This window comes from Amblyraja radiata, chromosome 22 (assembly GCF_010909765.2).
Source record: "Amblyraja radiata isolate CabotCenter1 chromosome 22, sAmbRad1.1.pri, whole genome shotgun sequence".
Lineage (NCBI taxonomy): Eukaryota > Metazoa > Chordata > Chondrichthyes > Rajiformes > Rajidae > Amblyraja > Amblyraja radiata.
Window position 1 is genome coordinate 21,578,760 of NC_045977.1, and position 22,493 is coordinate 21,601,252.

The 22,493-nt window shown below is 43.0% G+C and overlaps 1 protein-coding gene across 3 annotated transcripts in view; it reads right to left on the bottom strand.

Annotated features, from left to right (window-relative positions):
• Window positions 1-22,493, bottom strand: part of cyth3 (cytohesin 3) — a 78,051-nt gene that overhangs the window by 28,857 nt on the left and 26,701 nt on the right. The window contains exons 1-3 of one of the 3 annotated variants that reach the window (XM_033040583.1): window positions 8,480-8,959; window positions 5,766-5,848; window positions 3,232-3,296 (exon numbers count right to left, since the gene is read on the bottom strand). In XM_033040583.1, the coding sequence (XP_032896474.1) occupies window positions 3,232-3,296; window positions 5,766-5,780 (80 nt within the window). In that variant the 5' untranslated portion in view covers window positions 5,781-5,848; window positions 8,480-8,959. Of the gene's footprint in view, window positions 1-1,833; window positions 1,881-3,231; window positions 3,297-5,765; window positions 5,849-8,479; window positions 8,960-22,493 lie in introns of those variants that run through there. The other 2 variants (XM_033040582.1, XM_033040584.1) reach the window with 2 other exon arrangements.

Sequence of the window (22,493 nt, forward strand, 5' to 3'; positions counted from 1 at the left end):
CAGGGCGCCATAATGTTTGGGACACATGGCTTCACAGGCGTTTGTAATTGCTCAGGTGTGTTTAAAATGGCTCCTTAATGCAGGTATAAGAGAGCTCTCAGCACCTAGTCTTTCCTCCAGTCTTTCCATCACCTTTGGAAACTTTTATTGCTGTTTATCAACATGAGGACCAAAGTTGTGCCAATGAAAGTCAAAGAAGCCATTATGAGACTGAGGAACAAGAATTAAATTGTTCCAGAGACATCAGGCCTTAGGCTTACCAAAATCAACTGTTTGGAACATCATTAAGAAGAAAGAGAGCACTGGTGAGCTTACTAATCACAAAGGGACTACCAGGCCAAGGAAGACCTCCACAGCTGATGACAGAAGAATTCTCTCTATAATAAAGAAAAATTCCCAAACACTTGTCCGACAGATCAGAAATACTCTTCAGGAGTCAGATGTGGATTTGTCAATGACCACTGTCTGCAGAAGACTTCATGAACAGAAATACAGAGGCTACACTGCAAGATGCAAACCACTGGTTAGCCAAAAAAAAAATAGGATGGCCAGGTTACAGTTTGCCAAGAAGTACTTAAAAGAGCAACCAAAGTTCTGGGAAAAAGGTCTTATGGACAGATGAGATGAAGATTAACATATCAGAGTGATGACAAGAGAAAGTATGGAGCAGAGAAGGAACTGCCCAAGATCCAAAGCATACCACCTTCATCTGTGAAACACGGTGGCGGGGGTGTTATGGCCTGGGCATGTATGGCTGCTGAAGGTACTGACTCACTTATCTTCATTGATGGTAGTAGCATAATGAATTTTGAAGTGTATAGGCACATCCCATCTGTTCCAATTCAAACAAATGCCAACGATTCATTCTCCAGCAAGACAATGATCCCAAACATACTGCTAAAGCAACAAAAGAGTTTTTCTAAACTAAACAATTATCAATTCTTGAGTGGCCAAGTCAATCACCCGATCTGAACCCAATTGAGCATGCCTTTTATATGCTGATGAGAAAACTGATGGGGACTAGCCCCGAAACAAGCATAAGCTAAACATGGCTGCAATACAGGCCTGGCAGAGCATCACCAGAGAAGACACCCAGCAACTGGTGATGTCCATGAATCGCAGACTTCAAGCAGTCATTGCATGCAAAGGATATGCAACAAAATACTAAACATGACTACTTTCATTTACATGATATTGCTGTGTCCCAAACATTATGGTGCCCTGAAATGGGGGGGGGGGGGGGGGGGGGGGGGGACTATGTCTGTAATTTCACTGCTGTAATTTCTACATGGTGAAACCAAAATGTATAAAAATACCCTTTATTAAACTCTGACAATGTGCACTTTAACCGCGTGTGATGTTTTCTATTACAAATCTCAAATTGTGGAGTACAAAGGCAAATAAATAAATGATGGGTCTTAGTCCCAAACATTATGGAGGGCACTGTATGTGTAACTGAGTTTACAAAGCTGCTGCAGACACCTGGAGCTCAACTCTTGAGTTAGCATTAGATGAAATTTTCCTGCATTTCCCCGAACTGGAAACCAATTTTGCTTCTGCCAGGAATCTACAGAGCATGGAGAATGAGTCATGCTGGATGTGTGGGTGCAGTGTGTCGCGATGTGGATTTGACGGCATTCTCTGGTTTCTCCAGGCTCTTGTTTCCACAGCAATGACAAGCAGTAAGCCAAGAGCAACAAAGTCTGGTGTTATCCAGTGCACATACATCAGACTAGGATCAAAATTAGAGCATTCCTGCATTGTGTGCTTAGAAAAAGGGTTAGTGGGGTAAAGCTGCTGCCTCAGTGCCAGAAGCCCAAGTTCAATCCTGACCTTGGGTGCTGTTTGTGTGGAGCTTGCACGTTCTCTGTGTGACCGCATGGGTCTCCCCCGGGTGCTCTGGTTTCGTCCCACATCCCATGATGTGCAGTGTGTAGGAAGGAACTGTAGATAGACACAAAATGCTCGAGTAACGCAGTGAGATAGGCAGCATCTCCGGAGAGAAGGAATGGGTGAAGGTTCGGGTCATGACCATGATCATATTGAATGGCGGTGCAGGCTCGAAGGGCCGAATGGCCTACTCCTGCATCTAATTTCTATGTTTCTATGTTTAGATTGGGGAGAGGAAAACTGGAGACACGGAAGGGTACAAAGAGAATGTAAGGTGAGATCCATCATAAAGATGCGTCCATCACCCCTATGCTTCCTGGCCAACACTATTCTCAGTCCATTAATGCTTCCTGTTTCTTGATCTTTCCCCATCTCTAACCTTCTCCCAATCCATGACCCTCCACAATCTCTATACTCTTCTAATGTTTGCCTCTTGAGCTCTCCATTTCTATAAATTCCACCATTAGCAGCTATACCGTGGGCTGCTTGAGTATTATTCTCTAAACTCACTCCCCAAACCACTCTTTCTTCAAAACATTCTCAAAACCTCTTCAGTTTATCCATATCAACATTTTGTTATAGCTTAGTATCGAATATTATTTGAAAACATTCCCATTAGGCATTTAAGAGACTTGTTTAGGCATGTGAATATGCAGGAAATGGAGGGATATAGGTTATGTGCAGGCATGTAAGAGTTGGTCTTGGAATCATATTCGGCACAGACATTGTGGGCCGAAGGGCCTGTTCTATAAGTACCTTAGGATGTTGGCTCACTATGGCATCATCTCTACATAAATATGTGAATGATGAACATTGCCTTGCTACGGTGGGTACTGTAGATAAAGACAATTGCTGTACAAAGTGTTATCTCCCTCTGTCCAAGGTGAGGGGATACATTTGGAGACCCAGCAGTACACGCTGGATTAAACACTCATTAGTGAAAAAAAGGAAGTGCTATATTGCACACATCCAGGTCATCCACACACCAACACAGCATATTTAGATAAATGCCAATATATATTCCAATAGTTAGAAATCTCTCAAAGCAGAGGAAAATCTTCAGCCTATTTTTTTTTTTTTTTAAACTGGAACAAAATACCTGTAAATTAATTCAACTTAATACAATTGACCTTTGTGGAACAGAAATGGGGGCATTGTGACTGGTAAAATAGTACCAAAATCAAGTATCTTAGAGATTTAGGAAGCATTCCTAAATGGTTTAAGCTTATTTCATGAACATACTGACACACGGGCACACACCCTCTGTTTAAATCAACATTTAGAACGGATTTTTTTTAAACAATCGTGGCAAGAAAAAAAGAGGTATAAATGACAACTCACCTTTCATCGCTACAGGTCAGAGTCTCAATCTCACTCATTACTTCGGCAATCTCGTCCTTCAACCTCTGTTTAAAAATAACATTAATACTCTGAATACAATTTTACAAGGCAGTTTAAAAGGCAGGCACATGGAATGAATGCACACTTCCAGCAAGCCTATTTCCAAAAATGAATCCCGACGCCTCTGAAGATGAAGTCAGTGATGAAATGCAAAATCCAATAAAGCAAATCTTATTCATGTGGCAAGCAGCTGCAGACAGACAATACCACAAAATAAATCACTCCCCTGCTCTACCACCCCAGGGGAATTCAAAATCTACTCTCTCAGGATAAAATTAGGAGCAAAGGATTGTAAAACAATGCAACAAATTTTTTTTTTAAAAGGGGAAATACCACAAAATTTATCCCAGGTGAATAATTTGAGATGCATTCCATTCTCCATTTATTAATGTCGCAATAAGAATTGGCGAGTTGGAGTCACATCCTACACCCATTTGATTTCAACATCTACCAAAAGCGCTGGATAGACACTAATCATCCTATTTTGCTTAAAGGCAGCAACAAAGATAAGAGTGTACAAGTTAAATTGCTTACCACAGGTTACAGTGTACATCAACAAACAGAATACCCATATGTCATGCACCCTGTCAAAACTGTTGTGGAATTGCATTACAGTTTAAGAGTGAAGTGCACGACACACAACCTACATTCAGATATAATCTAACAATATATTTATTTATTTTTTATGTGGTTGTAGCTTGGGAACTAGAATAGTTTCTGACACCCCCTGCACTGGGATGGTACAACCAGAAAAACCTTGCCAAAAGGCCTCAGGAGAATTTGACAAGTTCATTAATCAACAGGCAGCGGGTTAATTTTAGAATGGAGGGGATAAAATTAAGTTATACAATTTCACGGAGATATACCCACCCATTTAGGAAAAAAAATATTATCTCTGTTAATTAAGTTTTCTCATTTGGAAGGACAGTAACAGTGTTTTAAAAATAAATAAAGCATAAATAAAACTACGTGCAACATGGAATAGATATTGCAAATGCAGACCCTGACCCTTCCCAATGCAATGCTAAAACTGACCCACAAGGCCTATTGCAGTCGAGAGAAAAAAATCTACCACCACCTGCTTAGGGACTGTCAATGAATGAGGCTTCGCCAGCTTCACCCAATCTCCGAGCATATCAAATAAACATCATCCCAGGTCGTGACTGAGTGCGATTCAAATGGGCTGTATTATTCTGTGCACATTTTGGAAACATCAGACATTAAAACCCAGCATTTGCAAAAATGCAAATATCATGCACATGCCAGACATAAAAATGCTGTTGCTGTCACTTCAAATAAATTCTAATCCTCTGTGAATATCTTGCCAAGTGTGGTTGCCACAGCGACAGAGAGCTAGAGCACAATTTCAATTAGACTACGCTTTTCGATCTGGATCTGCCATTCGATCAATTCCAATGCAGATGTGCACTTATTTCAAATATATAGATCTAAGCCAAGATTAAAAATCTCTCTCACAAAGGTGTTCTGAAATTCCCAGTAGATTCCCTGGTTTCTGAGCCGGCATTACCCAAACATGTACAAATTCACGCAAACATCCACAGATGTCAATTTATTTAATTTGAGGTCATTTTCCACTTCACAGCAAAAATGCAAAGAAGACAGTGTCCTTAAAATCAATAGATGTAAATTCAATCTCAATCTCAATGCAAAGTGAGTCTATCCGAAAAAACAAAGTGGAATCAGTCTGTAGAAGGGTTGACCCAAAACGTTGCTTATCGATTTCCTCTACAGATGCTGCCTGACCCACTGAGACTCTCAGGCACTGTTTTGCCCAAGATTTCAGCATCTGCCATTCCTTGTGACTCCACAATATGTCTGTAGTGAGATACAGGGCCACTTAAAAAATGATGCTGCCTTACAGCGCTTGCACTGCCGAGACCCGGGTTCGATCCCGACTACGGGTGCTATCTGTACGGAGTTTGTATGTTCTCCCCGTGACCTGCGTGGGCTTTCTCCGAGATCTTCTGTTTCCTCCCATACTCCAAAGACGTACAGGTTTGTAGGTTAATTGGCTTGGTGTATGTGTAAATGATCCCTTGTGTGTGCGTAGGATAGTGTTAGTGTTCGGGGATCGCTGGTTGGTGCAGATTCGGTGGGCTGAAGGGCCTGTTTCCGTGCTGTATCTCTAAGCTAAAAACTGAACTATACAGCAACAATTTGTATGTATATTGTGCCCACTATAGTAAGATACCTTAATGTGCTACACAGAACATTATCAAAAATAGGGGAATATAGTTTATACTGGGCCAGAGAGGATTTATAATGAACAACTAACTGAATGCTTTAAAGGGGTACATACTATGCTCTTAAAAGGAAAATCTTCAGGGGATTCCATTTAGTGTCCAACTAACCAAGTAGGGCAAGTGAGGAGTAATGCAAGAGGTCACAGTTGGAGGAGCAGTGATCACTTCCACAATTAACGCAGATGCAACAGCCAAGCAAAGCCATCTCACCTCAATGTCAGCCATTAGCTCCTTCTTCCTTCGTCTAATGTTCTCCAACTCCTCTCGTTCTTCAAAAGATAGCTCTGCGGACACTGTGAAAGGAGACATTTCAGGTGAGTAAAATTTGAACAAAAGAAAAACGCATTAAATTTGAAACAACAACCTACAAATTGTAAATAAATATACCTTTCAATTACATGCATCTGGGTTAATGAAAACTAATTTGAGCACAATTTCCTAATAGTTCCCACATCATTATTTGTAATTTTTTTCAAATAATTTCTACGCGCAATTTTTACTGCCTTGACCTTTAGTCAATAACACGGCAAGTACTATCTCTTAAGGCACTCAAATATTTTCCTATAATCTTAATGTCAAGGACATTATTGTTCAAAATACTTTCCAAATGATGGTGAAAAGCAATAGGAGTTTAATAGTATCCAGATGTCTTGAACAATTGGGACACAAGTTAAAATCCCATCTTAGTTCACAAGTTCAATCAAAGAACACAGACCATAGAACTATAGCATAAGAACAGGCCCTTCGGCCCACAATGTCCACATCAAAGACAATGCTAAGTTAAACTAATCATCGCCTGCACGTGATCCATCTCCCTCCATTCCCTTGATTACCATGTGCCCAGCTAAAGCCCTCTTAAATGCCACAGTAGTATTTGCCTACACCACCACTCCTGTTGACGCAACACACACACACTGCTGAGTTACTCCTGGCACATCATCACCTGGACCGAAGACTCAGAACCACCCTCTGCAACTGGATCCTTGACCTCTTGACCCACAGACTGCAATCAGCAAGGATAGGCAACAGAACATCCCCCACATGATAACTCTAGACATCAGTGCCCAACAAGGATGTGTATTTCGCCCTTAGCATATACCACCATTTTCAGGAACAGCCTCTTCCCTGCTGTTATCACAGACTCTTGAATTGACCCGTCAGACCAAGGATGAATTTCCAATCTCCCAACCTACCACTCGGTGGCTCTTGCACTTTTTTTTTTAAATCTGCACTTTCTCTGCAGCTGTAGTAACACTATATTCTGCATTTTGTTTCCATTCAGTTTTGCACTACCCTTCCTACTCATCTATGGTAAAATTTACCTGGATAGCACACAAAGCAAAGTTCTTTACCATTTCTCAGTACGCATGACAATAAACAAACTAATACTAATACCAACTTAAATGTTATTTTATAGGACATTAAATATCAATTTGCCAGTATTCACAGTTATAGTTTATAATGGCATTGATGTTTCTGTGTTAATTTTGCCTGATACTTGGAAGCACTCCTTAAACAAAAGCTGGGTACAATTACAATGTTTAAAAGACTTTCAGACAGGTGCACGGATAGAAAGGATTTAGAGGGATATGGACCAAATGCAGGCAAATGGGACTTGCTTGGATTAATATCTTGATAGGCATGGATGCATGTAGGTTTAGGTTTATTAATGACAGGTGTACAGTTACCAATTACACTTGTCGCTTTACCTCCCCCCCCCCCTTGTCTCCATCCAAGGGCCTAAGTAGTCTTTCCAGGAGCGGCAGAGGTTCACCTGCACCTCCTCCAACCTCATCTATTGCATCCTCTGCTCTAGGTGTCAGCTGCTCTATATCAGTGAGACCAAGCGTAGGCTTGGCGATCGCTTCGCCCAACACCTCCGCTCAGTTCGCAATAACCAACCTGATCTCCCGGTGGCTCAGCACTTCCACCTCCCCTTCCCATTCCTAATCCGACCTTTCTGTCCTGGGCCTCCTCCATGGCCAGAGTGAGTCCCACCGTAAATTGGAGGAGCAGCACCTCATATTTCGCTTAGGTAGTTTACACCCCAGCGGTATGAACATTGACTTCTCCAATTTCAGGTAGTCCTTGCTTTCTCCTCCCCAGCTCTCCCACAGCCCACTGTCTCCGCCTCTTCCTTTCTTCCTCCCACCCCCCTGCTCATCTGAAGAAGGGTCTCGACCCAAAACGTCACCCATGTGTTCACTCCATAGAGGCTGCCTCGCACGCTGAGTTTCTCCAGCATTTGTCTAACTAGCTTTGTTTTGCATGTTATCAAATCAGAAATCAGATATTATATATAAATACAATCAAGTGAAACAAGAGTACAATTGTAGAGCAAAGGGGAAGATACAGTGCAGAATATAGCTATAATCATTGTAGCACACCAGTTACTTCTATGCCTAAAGTTGTAAATGAATGAGAGGTCAGGCAGCATCTGCAGTGAGAGAAGTGGTGTGAACATTTCAGAATCAAAATTAATTTTCTCCCCACATATGGGTCCCCACCAGAAATGTCACCTATCCATGTATATTCCTGGGATGCTGCCTGACCCACCAAGTTACTCCAACACTTTGTGCCTTCCCTCGATAAACCAGTATATCTGCAGTTGTTTGTTTCCACATCTCTCTTTCTGTCCATATGGAGCCACTGAACTTTAATGATAAAACGCCCCGAATAAAATGCACCTCCATTGTTTGCAGCATTTCCCGAACTTAATACTAATTTCCAGCACGCAGAATATTTTGCATTTGTATAGGTTTTATATAGGGGCAGCGAGGCAAATGAGCATTTGAAGCAAATCGTTTGAACAATCTTGTTTTGGGGGTAGATGGGCGCGGGGAGTGCTAAAACGCATGGCCGATTGTAATGTGAAACCTTGATTATTGCATCGAGTGTCTGCGGATGAAATTTATTTCACTCACCCTCTACTGCAAAGACCTCGCCCTGAAGTTGACCCAGAGGAGCGAAGCCACGAGAAGGGCAGATCCTCACTCGCCACCGCGTGAAGCCCAAAGTTAGACTGACCGAGCGAGAGGCGAAATTATCTCCATTTATCAGAAGCGGCCATAATTAATCCACAGATCGCAAGAGACAAGAGAAAATGTGTTGGTTTTTTTGCATGGGATATGGTTTGATGTTTTAACCAGAACTTCAATTAAGCCAATACATTGTCGCGGGCTCGAGGTACAGACGCCAGCAAGGTGGTTTTGGGCGGGTTACCGCGGATAGAGGACAATTTTCTCGGGACCTTACCCCAAAAATCAGCGTTTCACTCACAATAAGGGAGCTCCCCCGAGGCAACGACAGCGGGGTAGCCAATCCCAGGTTTTACCCCATCCCCCGCCGTAAAGAGCCCAAGATTAACTGTACACAACGCAACTAACAACCAGGACAGACTGTGCAGTCCCTGTACCGTTACAGAGAGAATAGAACACAACAAATCAATTTTGAACCAGATACAATCCAAGCAGATGGAACACGGTCGCAGACAAATAAAGTGGAGGTCACCCAACATTAATAAAACCACAAGTGTACTCCGGATGTTACTAATTCCATTGATTTCCTTGAGGGAGTAATATTTCTGTCCCAGCTGCAGAGGGGAGTGTTGATGAAGGAGTAGAAAGGGAAGGAAGAAATCAAACATGACCCGCTCCACCTCGTAACATTATCATAAACCACAAAGCAATGGTGCTGGAAGCAAGCACGACATATTTTTCAACAGAACCGTGCAATTTAAACCTCCAAACAATCGGAATGTTCAGTGCTTGAGACTCTTTAAAAACGAGATTTGCAGATCACGCTATCAGGGTCTACCAGATATAGAACAATACAATCTCATCGGCTGCTGTGATGAGCTACTACTCTCGGCTACTCTGATCGGCTACTCTCTCTCCCCACCTCTCCCCATCCTATTCTCTCGCCCCCCCATCCCTCCCCCCCGACTCTAACCCCTCCCAATTCGACTCTCTTCCCCTCCATTCGACTCTCTCACCCCCCCCCCCCTCCCCCCTCCATCCAATTCTCCCTGCCCCATCTGCCCCACGTTTTCTCTCAGTCTCCTCAGTCTCTCCCCCTCCCTCACCACCTATCCATCTGACTTTCTCCCTCCCCTTCTTTCTCTTCCCTCTCCTCATCCCTTTGGCAACAGACAAGGATTCAAAAGGAAAAATGTTTTAAAAACAGTCCACCTATTAATGGATGGCCAGAGTGTCGTTTTTTCTGATACTAATAATAATAATAATGGATGGGATTTATATAGCGCCTTTCTAATACTCAAGGCGCTTTACATCGCATTATTCATTCACTCCTCAGTCACACTCGGTGGTGGTAAGCTACTTCTGTAGCCACAGCTGCCCTGGGGCAGACTGACGGAAGCGTGGCTGCCAATCTGCGCCTACTACCAATCACTCACACACATTCACACACAGGCAAAGGTGGGTGAAGTGTCTTGCCCAAGGACACAACGACAGTATGCACTCCAAGCGGGATTCGAACCGGCTACCTTCCGGTTGCCAGCCGAACACTTAGCCCATTGTGCCATCTGTCGTCCCAAAGGACAGAACATCCCAGTTATGGGGTTGGTGGAACTGACCCATTGCCCATACCCATATTCTCCAGACCCAGCAACCAAAGGGAAAATCCTATCATCACTGTGCTGCAACAACTAAACACGTCTCCGTGAATCCTCCAGTTAACAGAACATTGGGATAATTAATAGCAAAGGAGAGAAAAGGCAGGGAAGAACACAAAATTCAGGGCACAATAATGACTATTTTCTAAGCATGAACAAGTCTACGGCTAATGAGAAGTAATGCTTTTGCAAAATTCAGCGAGAAAATAACACCACAAATGGGAGGAGTGGAGGGGATATTAGACTTTGTCATCAGTTGCACTTCCAATTATTCACATTTTAATTCCTGGATGAGGAATCAATGCTTCCGGGATACTGCATTTAGTCACAATAATAATTGTTGAGACATGAAGGGGGGGGGGTATTACAGCACAATCAAACAACAATTTGCATTTCTACAAGATACTTCACTGTCTAATGTTGCTTCACATGAGCAATGAGATCAACATTTGACATAAAACCTTGATAAAAAGCAGGTGAAGATCAAGGACTTGTTCAGAGAGAGATGTGAAGAAGGAAGAGGTTGAGTGGTGTTCAAGAGGGAACTGCAGATGCTGGAAGATCGAAGGTACACAAAAATGCTGGAGAAGTTGAGTGGTGGCCAGTTGTAAGGTGTTAATTCCAGCAGACTTCTTGATGGAGCAGAAAAAACTGGGGGTGGGGGTGGGGGGGGGGGGGGGGGGTGTAGTTCAGAGTCCAGAAGCTCTGGGAAGGAAGGAAAGACATGGAGAGCTGAGGCAGGAGCGCAAGGATGAAGACTTGAGCTGTTAATGGTCCAGGAACCAACATGGATCAGTGAATGCTAGGCTGAAGTGCGATTTGAGGGGTTTTTTTAAAAACCATTCACAGATACCACCACTGATTTATCAGAAATATACTTTATTCTGCTTATTAGAACATGGGCTTATCAACACTAAGTGCACCAGGCATATCATCATACTCACACAATTTGTCAACATATCGCTCAGGTTTCATCCCCAATCATTCATTCCCCCATGTTATTACACAGTGCCCATCGGGCCATCCTACATTTTGTCCCCACTACTGTGCATTCCCAAAATGAATGGTTTCCTAGATGTTCTGAAAAAACGCATATTGGCACGCTAAAGAAGTTAATTTAAATTGTGCCATTGCATTGAGGGTCCAGTAACAACAATCATGCTATCAAACAACACATGGACCATCACTGATTTTGGGACAAAACACAAAGTACTGGAGGAACTCAGTGGGTCAGGCAGCTGCTGTGAAGGGAATGTACAAACAACATTTCAGGTTGGGTCCCTTTTTCTGACTAGAGTCTGAAGGTCCCAAGGCTCTATGGACTCCACCTAGGCCTTGGGCCAAAATCAAAATGCACAGCTTGTCCTTCATTGGTCAAGCCTATATCAATCCCTCACAAAGCACAGATGATATGGTCCTTACCACATTGCTATTTGTAGGAAACCAGCAGCTGTTTATTCAACACTGCAACAGAGGCTACACTCCAAAAGTACTTCACTGGCTGTAGTGTCCCAAAGATGTGAAAACTTGTGTACCACAGGTCAGCCAAGGCAAAAAACCTATCCAAGGTTTAAGGTGAGAATGGAAAGCTTTAAACGGGAACCCGAGGGGCAATTTTCATTCAGAGGGTGGTGGGTATATGGAACGAGCTGCCAGAGGAAGTAGTTGAGGCAGGTACTATAACAGCATTTAAAAGACACTGGGCAGGGACCAGTATATTTTTATTATTATTTTTTTTTTTTTTTTAATTATTCCTTTAATAATCCTTTTCAGGAAATTACAGTGCCACGACAGCTTCAAGACAAACATAACACACACACATTTCCTCAAAAGGCTTCCATACATAACAAGTTAAAATACGTTAAAATACAAGTTAAAATACAATTAATTTAAAAAAAGTGCAGTTATTTATGCTCATTATAAAGTCTTATAGCAGCTGGTAAACAGGACTTCCTGTATCTCTCCGTTTTGCACATTGGTGCAATCAGCCTCTGACTGAAGATGCTGCTCTTGATCACCTTCAGTGCATGGAGTGGGTGAGTGGGGTTTGTCATTATAGAACCTAGTTTATTTAGAGTTCTGGCCTCTGCCACCTGCTGGACCGTTCGTTGCTCAGCCCCGACCACTGAGCCGGCCTTCCTGATTAGTTTGTCCAGTCTGTTTTTATCCGCTATACGGGCGCCATCTCCCCAACAGGCCACAGCAAAAAACAGAGCACTGGCCACCACTGAATGGTAGACACTGCACAGTAGGGGTTGGCAGATATTAAATGACCTCAGCCTCCTTAAAAAATACAGTCGGCTTTGTCCCTTCCTGTACACCGCCTCCATATGACACTTCCAGTTCAGCTCACTGTCAAGCTGCACCCCAAGGTACCTGTGATTAGCGACCACCTCCACCTCAGTGCCCTTAATGGTGATCGGCGTTGCTTGAGTCCTCCTCCTCCCCCTCCTGAAGTCCACCACTATCTCCTTTGTTTTTTTGGTGTTAAGATGGAGGTTATTGTGTGCGCTCCACTCCACAAAGTTACTTATTATGTCTCTGTATTCCTCCTCATTGCCCCCTTTAATGAGGCCGACAACAGCTGTATCATCCGAAAACTTCTGCAAAAAGCAGCTGTCAATCTTCATCTCATCCCTTCACCATATCCTCCTAGTCCTTTTTCCTTGCATATTTATCCACATTCCACTTGAATCCAGGCAAAAATAAAATGTATTTAGAGAGATATGGGCCAAAGCTGGGCAAATGGGACTAGCTTAGACAGGGCATCTTGGTCATATAGACCGAAGGGTTACTTTCCAAACTGTATGACTGTCAGGATTTGCAATCAGGATAAAGAACCTTCAGAGTCTGTAAGAATCAAATGCACACGTAGTCTAATCAATCCCTTCTGGCGGTCAAACAACACCCTGATCACAAGGGGGCTTTGGTGAATAGATCCTATCCTTTTTTGCATACGCTTCAGAAAAATAAAGATTTGAAAATCTGGTTTAGATAATGGATGAGAGACATGGTGGCACGATGGTGCAGCGGTAGAGTTGCTGCCTTGCAGCGAATGCAGCACAGGAGACCCGGGTTTGATCCCGATTATGGGCGCAGTCTGTACAGAGTTTGTACGTTCTCCCCGTGATCTGCATGGGTTTTCTCCGAGATTTTTTTTTTCCTCCCACACTCCAAAGACATACAGGTATGGAGGGTAGTCTGAAGAAGGGTTTTGGCCTGAAACGTTACCTATTTCCTTCGCTCCATAGATGTTGCTGCACCCGCTGAGTTTCTCCAGCATTTTTGTGTACCAGGTATGGAGGGTAGTTGGCTTGGTAAATGTAAAAATTGTCCCATGTGTGTGTAGGATAGTGTTAATATGCGGGGACCGCTGGTTGGCATGGACTCGGTGGGCCGTAGGACCTGTTTCCGAGCTGTATCTCTAAACTAAACATAAGAATTAAAACGGCAAAAAACATACTAGGAACAATGGTCGATGGAGCAATTATGCTCTGCACAATCCTTCTGCTATCAATCTTCATCTCATCCCTTCACCATATCCTCCTAGTCCTTTTTCCTTGCATATTTATCCACATTCCACTTGAATCCAGGCAAAAATAAAATGCATTTAAAGGGATAAAAACAGAAAATGCTGGAAACACTCAACAGGCTAGACAACATCCATGGAGAGAGAGAGAGAGAGAGACAGACACAGTTAATGCTCAGGTACCTGAACACGTTAACTGTTTCTCTTTTCACAGATGATTCCTGACCCTCTGAATGCTTCAAAGATTTCCTGTTGTTATTGCTTTGAATGCATCTCTAATGTTTATCGCAAAAACTCTGTGCCAGAACAGGTTGCACATTTATGTTACAGCTGGGGAGTGGAAGAGAGGAAATTCTTGCATTTCACCCCCTTCCCATCTCTGTAATTTCATCCATCCCCAAAGCACTCTGATCCCAGGCTGTTAAAAAATTTGCCCTCTTGTCAGTCACCAATTTTAAATGACTTCATTACAATGGCTGTAACTTCAGCTGCTGAGGGTTTTAGCATGGAATTTCAACCTCTCTGCCTCCAAGATGTTCCTGAAAACCTCTCTGATTAATTAATTTTTTAAACGAGGCATAAAAGGATACAGTCCTAGTGTGGGATAATGGGGTTTCAGTTCAGTTTTATTTGTCATATGTAGATTGCGCTGGCGGGCTTTCTTAGTTATTGTGTCCGTGTGCCGTGTCCAAGATTTGTAATAAATGGGTAAAAAGTCAGTATTCACTTGGTGGGCTAAAGGGATAATTTCTGTGCTGAATGACTGTGACGAATAGCATTGCCCTTGTATTTCATGCAAGTTACTCCCTCGAACAATTAGATGATGATTTTCTGTGTTAAAAGATGATCTACAAATGGACGTTGTTTATTGTTGTATTCCAATGGCTCACAGTGAAACTCAAAAACAAATTCTATCCCCCTCCACTATAGCTCAAACCGCAGGCAAGCCTACATTGCACATATGCTGGACAAAACTTTCTATGAAGGTGACAGATGGCATCATTATAAACCAACATTCAATACCAATCAATCATAGTGTGGGGAGACAGCAGAGAGATCAAGTTACCCGGATAGCTGCTTAGATTTTCACCAATAGGCAAAAAAGCCTTAAACACGTGCCAAGGGCTAAAGTCACTGCTGAGGGGGGAGAACGGACACTTGGTGACAACTTTTCTTTCCCCCCCAAACAGTGTTGCATGCAGGGCAACCACAACTGTATCAATCCTTCGCTTCACTCCAACTCAAGATTCCCTAAATCAGAGGCAGGAACAAGAGAGTGACATTTCAACGTCAAGCCTGCTCCTCAATTTAACAAAATCAATGAAGTCTGAAGAAGGGTCCCGACCTGAAACGTCACCTATCCATGTTTACCAGATTTGCTGCCAGACCCACTGAGTTACTCCAGCACTTTGTGTATTTTCTTCAAACAAAATCATTGCCCATCTTAACTCATTCTAACCTCCAAAATGCTTGATCCCATCAAGTCCAAAGTCAACTTGCATCTCAATAGCATCAAGCACAACTTCAGGTAACTACTTTTTGGAATTGTGGTCAAAGTTGCACTGAAAACAAAATGTAGCAGCCAACTTTCTTTCTTTGCACAATGATGATATTGAGTGAAGGATAAACATTTGCCTGGACACGAGGAAAAACTACTCTGCTCTTCTGTGAAATCGTGCCACAAGTCTTTTACATCCACCCAAAAGGGCAACCTACCCACACAAAGACCTGTCACCCCTGAAAATATTGGTTTATTCTGGTCACTGAGATAATGTATTGCATGCCATCCAGTCTTATCATACCATACACAAGCAGTTAGTGCAAAGAGAAACTAAAAAGAGCAGACTATCGTGTGACAGCTACAGAAAAAGTGCAGATTAAAAATATATAAGGGCCACAATGAGGTATTTTAGGAGAGTGGGGCTACATCTTTACCTTATGACTACACCTTCAGTTTCTGAGGAAGTCCATTTAATAGTCTGATTGCAGCAGATACGAAGCTGTTCCTCAATCTGCTGTTACATGATTTCAAGCTTTTGTATTTTCTGCCCGATGGGAGAGTGGAAATGAGAGAATGACCAAGGTACAAGTGATCCTTGATTAAAATGGATGCTCAACACACTCAGGTAAGTGTGCTATAAAATCCATCTATTGTATTTTCAGGAACTTTACTCAGATTTCTCTTGTTTAAAACCTAAAACAGCATACATTTGCTCCAACTGTACATATTTTCTTTGTAAAACACAAAAAACCATCATCTTTTTCAGGCAGCAGCAGTAGCAGCAAAGGGATAGTTGAATTTCCAAGTTGAGACTGTATCCCGATTGCCTCAGGACAAATGCTACCTGACCCGCGGAGTTCCTCCAATAGTTTGTTACTTTCTCAAGATTACAACTTCCGCAGTCCCTTTTGTTTCAAGCATCTGCTAATAGCATGAAGCCACAAATAATATGCAGCCAGTGTGAGGATTATATTTATTCCACCCTCTCTCCTCTGATTGGGGGGGGGATACAAAGAGAGTGCTGCAAAAAAAGATTTGGTAAAGAAAGAAGCATTTATCCGAGGAGGACAATCAATTAATAATGCTGTAGCGCACACTATGGAACACAAGTAGCAGCTGACCAGTCAGTCCCTTGAAGCTGCTCCATCATTAAATTGGATCATGGTTAATTATCAGCTTTAACTTTACTCTCTTCCCCCTCCTTATTCCCAAAAGATAATTTGCAAATGAGTGCATTTTATTTTTGGAGGGTAAACATAGTGAGCTGTGATGATCTGGAGGGTACTGCAGGCGAAATCAAAATGAAATCCAAATTCCAATTTGGCAGATAGAAATGAATGGAATGATTAAGAAGGAACTGGAGATGCTGGAAAATCAAAGGTAGACAAAAATGCTGGAGAAACTCAGCTGGTGAGGCAGCATCTATGGAGCGAAGGAAATAGGCGACGTTTTGGGTTGAGTCCCTTCTTCAGACTGAGGGGGGGGGGCGTGTCGGAAAGAAGAAAGGAAGAGGCGGAGACAGTGGGCTGAGGGAGAGCTGGTAAGGGGAGGAGAAAGCAGGGACTAACTGAAATTGGAGAAGTCAATGTTCATACCGCTGGGGTGTAAACTGCCCAAGCGAAATATGAGGAGCTGCTCCTCCAATTTATGGTGGGACTCACTCTGGCCATGGAGGAGGCCCAGGACAGAAAGGTCAGATTCAGAATGGGAGGGGGAGTTGAAGTGCTGAGCCACCGGGAGATCAGGTTGGTTATTGCGGACCAAGCGGAGGTGTTGGGCGAAGCGATTGCCAAGCCTACGCTTGATCTCACCGATGTAGAGCAGCTGACATCTAGAGCAGCGTATGCAATAGATGAGGTTGGAGGAGGTGCAGGTGAATCTCTGCCGCACCTGGAAAGACTGCTTGGGTCCTTCAATGGAGTCAATGGGGGAGGTAAAGCGACAAGTGTAGCATTTCCGGCGGTTGCAAGGGAAAGTGCCAGGAGAGGGGGTGGTTTGGGTGGGAAGAGACGAATTGACCAGGGAGTTACGGAGGGAGCGGTCTCTGCGGAAAGCAGACAGGGGAGGAGATGGCAAGATGTGGCCAGTGATGGGATCACGGAGGTGGGGAAAATGTCGGAGGATTATTTGTTGTATGTGACGGCTGGTAGGGTGGAAGGTGAGGACAAGGGGGACTGCCCTTATTACGAGTGGGGGGGGGGGATGGAGAGTGAGAGCAGTTACGGGGTATAGAAGAGACCCTGGTGAAAGCCTCATTTATAGTAGATGAGGGGAACCCCCGTTCCCTGAAGCATGAGGACATCTCCGATGCCCTGGTTTGGAACACCTCATCCTGGGTGCAGATGCAGCGTCGACGGAAGAATTGGGAGTAGGGGGTGGAGTCCTTACAGGAAGCAGGGTGGGAAGAAGTGTAGTCCAGATAGCCATGTGAGTCAGTGGGTTTATAGTAGATGTCGATCAGTAGTCTATCACTCACGATGGAGATAGTGAGGTCTAGAAATGGTAGGGAAATGTCGGAAATGGTCCAGGTGTATTTGAATGCCGGATGGAAGTTAGTGGTGAAATGGATGAAGTCAGTGAGTTGTGTATGGATGCAGGAGGGAGCCCCAATGCAGTCGTCGATGTAGCGGAGGTAGAGTTCGGGGATAGGGCCATGGTACGCCTCGAACAAAGATTGTTCGATGTACTCTACAAAGAGGCAGGCATAGCTTGTGCCCATAGCTATGCCTTGTATTTGGAGGAAATGGGAGGAGTCAAACGAAAAGTTGTTAAGGGTAAGGACCAGCTCCGCTAGGCGGAGGAAAGTATCAGTAGACGGGGATTGGTTAGTTCTGCGGTCGAGGAAGAACCAGAGAGCTTTAAGACCCTCCTGGTGGGGGGTGGAGGTGTAGAGTGACTGGACATCCATGGTGAAGATGAGGGAATGGGGGCCTGGAAAACGGAAGTCATGGAGTAGATGAAGAGCGTGTGAGGCGTCTTGAACATAGGTAGGGAGGGATTTAACCAGGAGTGGATAGGATGGAGTCGAGGTATGTGGAAATAAGTTCAGTGGGACGCAAACAGGCAGAAACAATGGGTCTGCCAGGACAGTCAGGTTTGTGGATTTTGGGGAGAAGGTAAAATCGGGCCGTGCAGGGCTGGGGAACGATGAAGTTGGAAGCTTGGGAGGGCAGGGAGCCGGAAGTGATGAAGTCAGTGATAGTGTTAGAGATCATGGCCTGGTGCTCATCTGTGGGGTCATGGTCCAAGGATAAGTAGAAGGAGTAGGATAAGAAATTAATGGAATGGTCCTTTATGTATACACATATCTAAATTGGATAAGCAACTGGAGGAAGAAGAAAAAAAAAGTCTGAAGGGTTATGGAAAAGAACTGCGCAGTAAGACTGAATGTTTAAATAGCCAGTGCAGGCATGATGGCCAATTATGCTTTCTGGGGAATGTTTGTGTCACGTCTTGTCATAATCCAAATGAAACTTTCTGGATATCCTGCAAATTAGATATCCTGCTGGAAAAGCTCAGTAAGAGTCATTTCCTGGTGAGATCCTGTCACACTGGGTGAAGACAGGCACCATCATGGCCTGCCAATTAAAAAGCTCCCTGCTAACTTAAATTCAAAACCCAAACTACCAGCAAGCGGTTTTAGAACTACAGTTAGCCTGCAGGGTTTGGAAACATTCTGATTTTACATCTGTACATAATTTTAAAATGCATCATGCGCGGCATCTATAAACTAGGCACACCAATCAAATTAAGAGTAAGAACAGTTTGTTTGGCAATTCTTCATTAAAATGGGCCATGATTTATACAACATACTTCCTCTTGCACTGCAGGAACTAAATCTCTTTGAATAAATTCCCCAAAACTTGGATCTTTTTACTCGGAGGATTTTCTCGGAGGGAGAAATCTAAAGGACATTTGAGGGTTGGTGAATATTTGGCATGAGCTGCTGGAGGAGATAGTGGAGGGAGATACAAAAACTCATTTAAAGGTCATTTTGATGGATGGGAGAGAGGGGTAAGGTGAATGGGATTAGGATAAATACACATCAAGGGCAGCATGGATATCATGGGCTAAATGGGTCTGTTTCTGTATTGTACATTTCCTTCATTCTCATTCTAAAATCCCTCAATGCTGATACCATTCTGGCAAGTATTCTCTGTACACTTTGCAAGATTAACTGGAAAGAGGCCAAGTTGAAAAAATCCTGGAAGATGGTGATTTAGTATATTGTAATCAACAATGAAAAATCTATGGGTTGTTATTCTTCTTCAAATAAATGTAATTACTAGATTCATAAAGTATTTGTGAAAACACCAAATTCTGCAAATGGATATTGTTATCCATTAAACTATGTGAGGGAGCAAATTCAGGGCAGTGTCACAAATGCAACTCTACTGCTGTGCCACCAACAGTGTTAGTGGCCTGGACTGGAATTGTTGAGCAGCTAAGTCCATTGCTCTCCAGCAAAAAAAACAACACAAATGAGGTCCTAAAACTCTTCATGAACAAACAAAATACTTGAGAGGGTCATTGTCACAATGTAGAATTATACCTATGGGGATATGCAATTAAGTTACTAAACAAGTAATTGAAATGGTAACTGAATAACCTCACCAATGGTCATTATAGAACTACTGGACTGATGGTATTAACCTGTCGGGTTTGCTGATGCTCATCATAACATATTGTCCTTAACTTGTCTGACCCATGATTCTTAATTCACAGCAATATATGGTTGACTCTTAACTCTGTTAATGTCAGGTAACAAATGTCAATGTTGCCAGCGATATCCACATTTCGTGAGCCGACAAATAAAAGAGAGGCATGTGAAGGTGCAAGAGAGGTAGACAATAATGCTGGGGAAACTCAGCGGGTGAGGCAGCATCTATGGAGCGAAGGAATAGATGACGTTTTGGGTCGAGACCCGAAACGTCACCTATTCCTTCGCTCCACTGATGCTGCCTCACCCGCTGAGTTTCTCCAGCATTTTTGTTTACCCTTGATTTTTCCAGCATCGGCAGTTCTTTCTTAAACAAGGTGCAAGAGAGGTTCAGCAGAATGTTACCTGGATTAGATGGTACTGGCTGGAAGGAGCGATTGGGCAAACTTGGATTGTTTTTTCGGGGGGTGTAGGAGACCAAGGAGAGATGTGATTAAAGTTTATAAAATAATGAGTTATAGATAATATATAAGGTCTGACCTTTTTTCCCCCCAAATAGAAATGTCAAATTCCAGAGGGAACGAACACACACACACGTACACAAAATGGTAGGTGCCTGGAACGTGCTGCTGGTGGAAGCAGATTCAACAATAGCATCAGAGGCTTTTTAGATAGACACATGTATTAGCATTATGTTCGACAGGAACATGTGGATCAGAGAGCATGTTCCTGTGCTGTTCTATGTTCAATTAATATGCAGGATATGGAACACATGCAGGCAGAAGGAATTGTTTATGTCGCCATCATGAGCGGCACAGACATCATGAACTAAAGAGTCCATTCCTGTGATGTACTGTTCTATGTTCTATAATCCAGAAACTCAAATATTGCAAGATTTGAGTGCAAGAAGCATCTTACTACAATAATATTTGAAACAGTATAATTGGAATTAGATGATGAATCTTGAGAAATAAAAGTAGGAGTAAGGCATTCTGGCTGGCACCTCATGCCTGCTCTGCCATTGAACAAGATCATGGCTGATCTTTTAACACAGGTGCTAATTAAACATGCCCTTGATATCGATTCCAATCACACGAGGGTCAATTGTGAATACACATCCAAAAGAAACATTTTTGAAACAAAGCAATTTGAAAGATCGTGTATTGCTACACAGGAGCCAGAGAAGTTTGAGTTCAAGAACAGCTCCTTCCTATCAACCTTCAGGTTCATGAACCACCTCGTAAGCCTTAACCACAAGCCCACCTCAGCAATGAGCTACTACGGACTTTGTATAGATTATTGTAGGAAGGAACTGCAGATTGTGGTTTACACCAAAGATAGACACAAAATGCTGGAGTAAAATGAGTGGATGAGAAATTGGAATAACATAGAACTGATGAAGGGTCTCAACCCGAAGCTTCACCCATTCCATGGGCATGCTGGTTATCTAGTAGAACGGATAGATATACAATAAACAACAAATGAATAAATTATTTGAGTTGAGTTGATGAGTTAACGTTCCTGTAAAGATGCGGCAAGCAAAATTTTTATTGTTCTATTCCCAGTGCATACGGCAATTAGTTTTTTAGTCTAGAACTATAGCGTGGAAACAGGCTCTTCAGCCCTTTGAATCCACGCCCACCATTGATTATCCAATTCATATTGGTTCTTTGTTATTACAATTTCTCATCCACTCATTTTACTGCCTAGTATGAAAAACAAAGCACTTCATTTCATCTAGATACAGTACGCGACAGTAAAGTAACACTGGAATTAAATACCACATAACCCAAAACCCACACAAGCTGGAAGAAGTTCTTTCAACATCACCACTGAGGCAACCACAGTATACCGTGGTCTACAGAGCTGGTCAGAAGCTACACCTGCCATTTCTCTTCTGCATTTAGTCTTGGGTTACGAGCACTTTTAGATCATTTGGCTCAATTCACTGAGTGGACGGATGCTGGAATAAACAGGAAATTTGCAAATGTTCCTCTTGGCGCAAGGCCATACTCCCCTCTCATTCCATTGCTTGACCTACACTCATTTAAACTACATTGTATTTGGCTCTCAATGCAGTGGAAATCTACTTTGGATTTTAATGTGTCCTACAGGCAACTCCCTTCTTACACTCTTGCTCTCACATTCACACACATCACTATCATGCTCTCACTTCCACCCACTAGTTGTCTTGTGCGCGCATGTACATACAACCCACTGTCCTCCCACACGGATACACAACACATCAAGCATACGACAGGTTAAATTTACAGTAGTCATACTTTTTACAAAGTTATTTCATATCACTGCCTGATCGGCTCATTCTAGTAGACATAAAAGACCAGTACATTAATACAATCGCAAAGTGTGATAGGATAGTTCCCTACCGATTTTGGCCAAAATTGGGGCAGTACGGTGGCGCAGCAGTAGAGTCGCTGCCTTACAATGCCAGAGACCCGGGTTCAATCCCGACTACAGGAGCTGTCTGTATGGAGTTTGTACCTGTGTGGGGTTTTCTGGGAGCTCCGGTTTTCTTCTACACACAAAAGGCATACATTGGCTTGGTAAAATTGTAAATTGTCCTTAGTGTGTAAGATAGTGCTAGTGTACAGGGA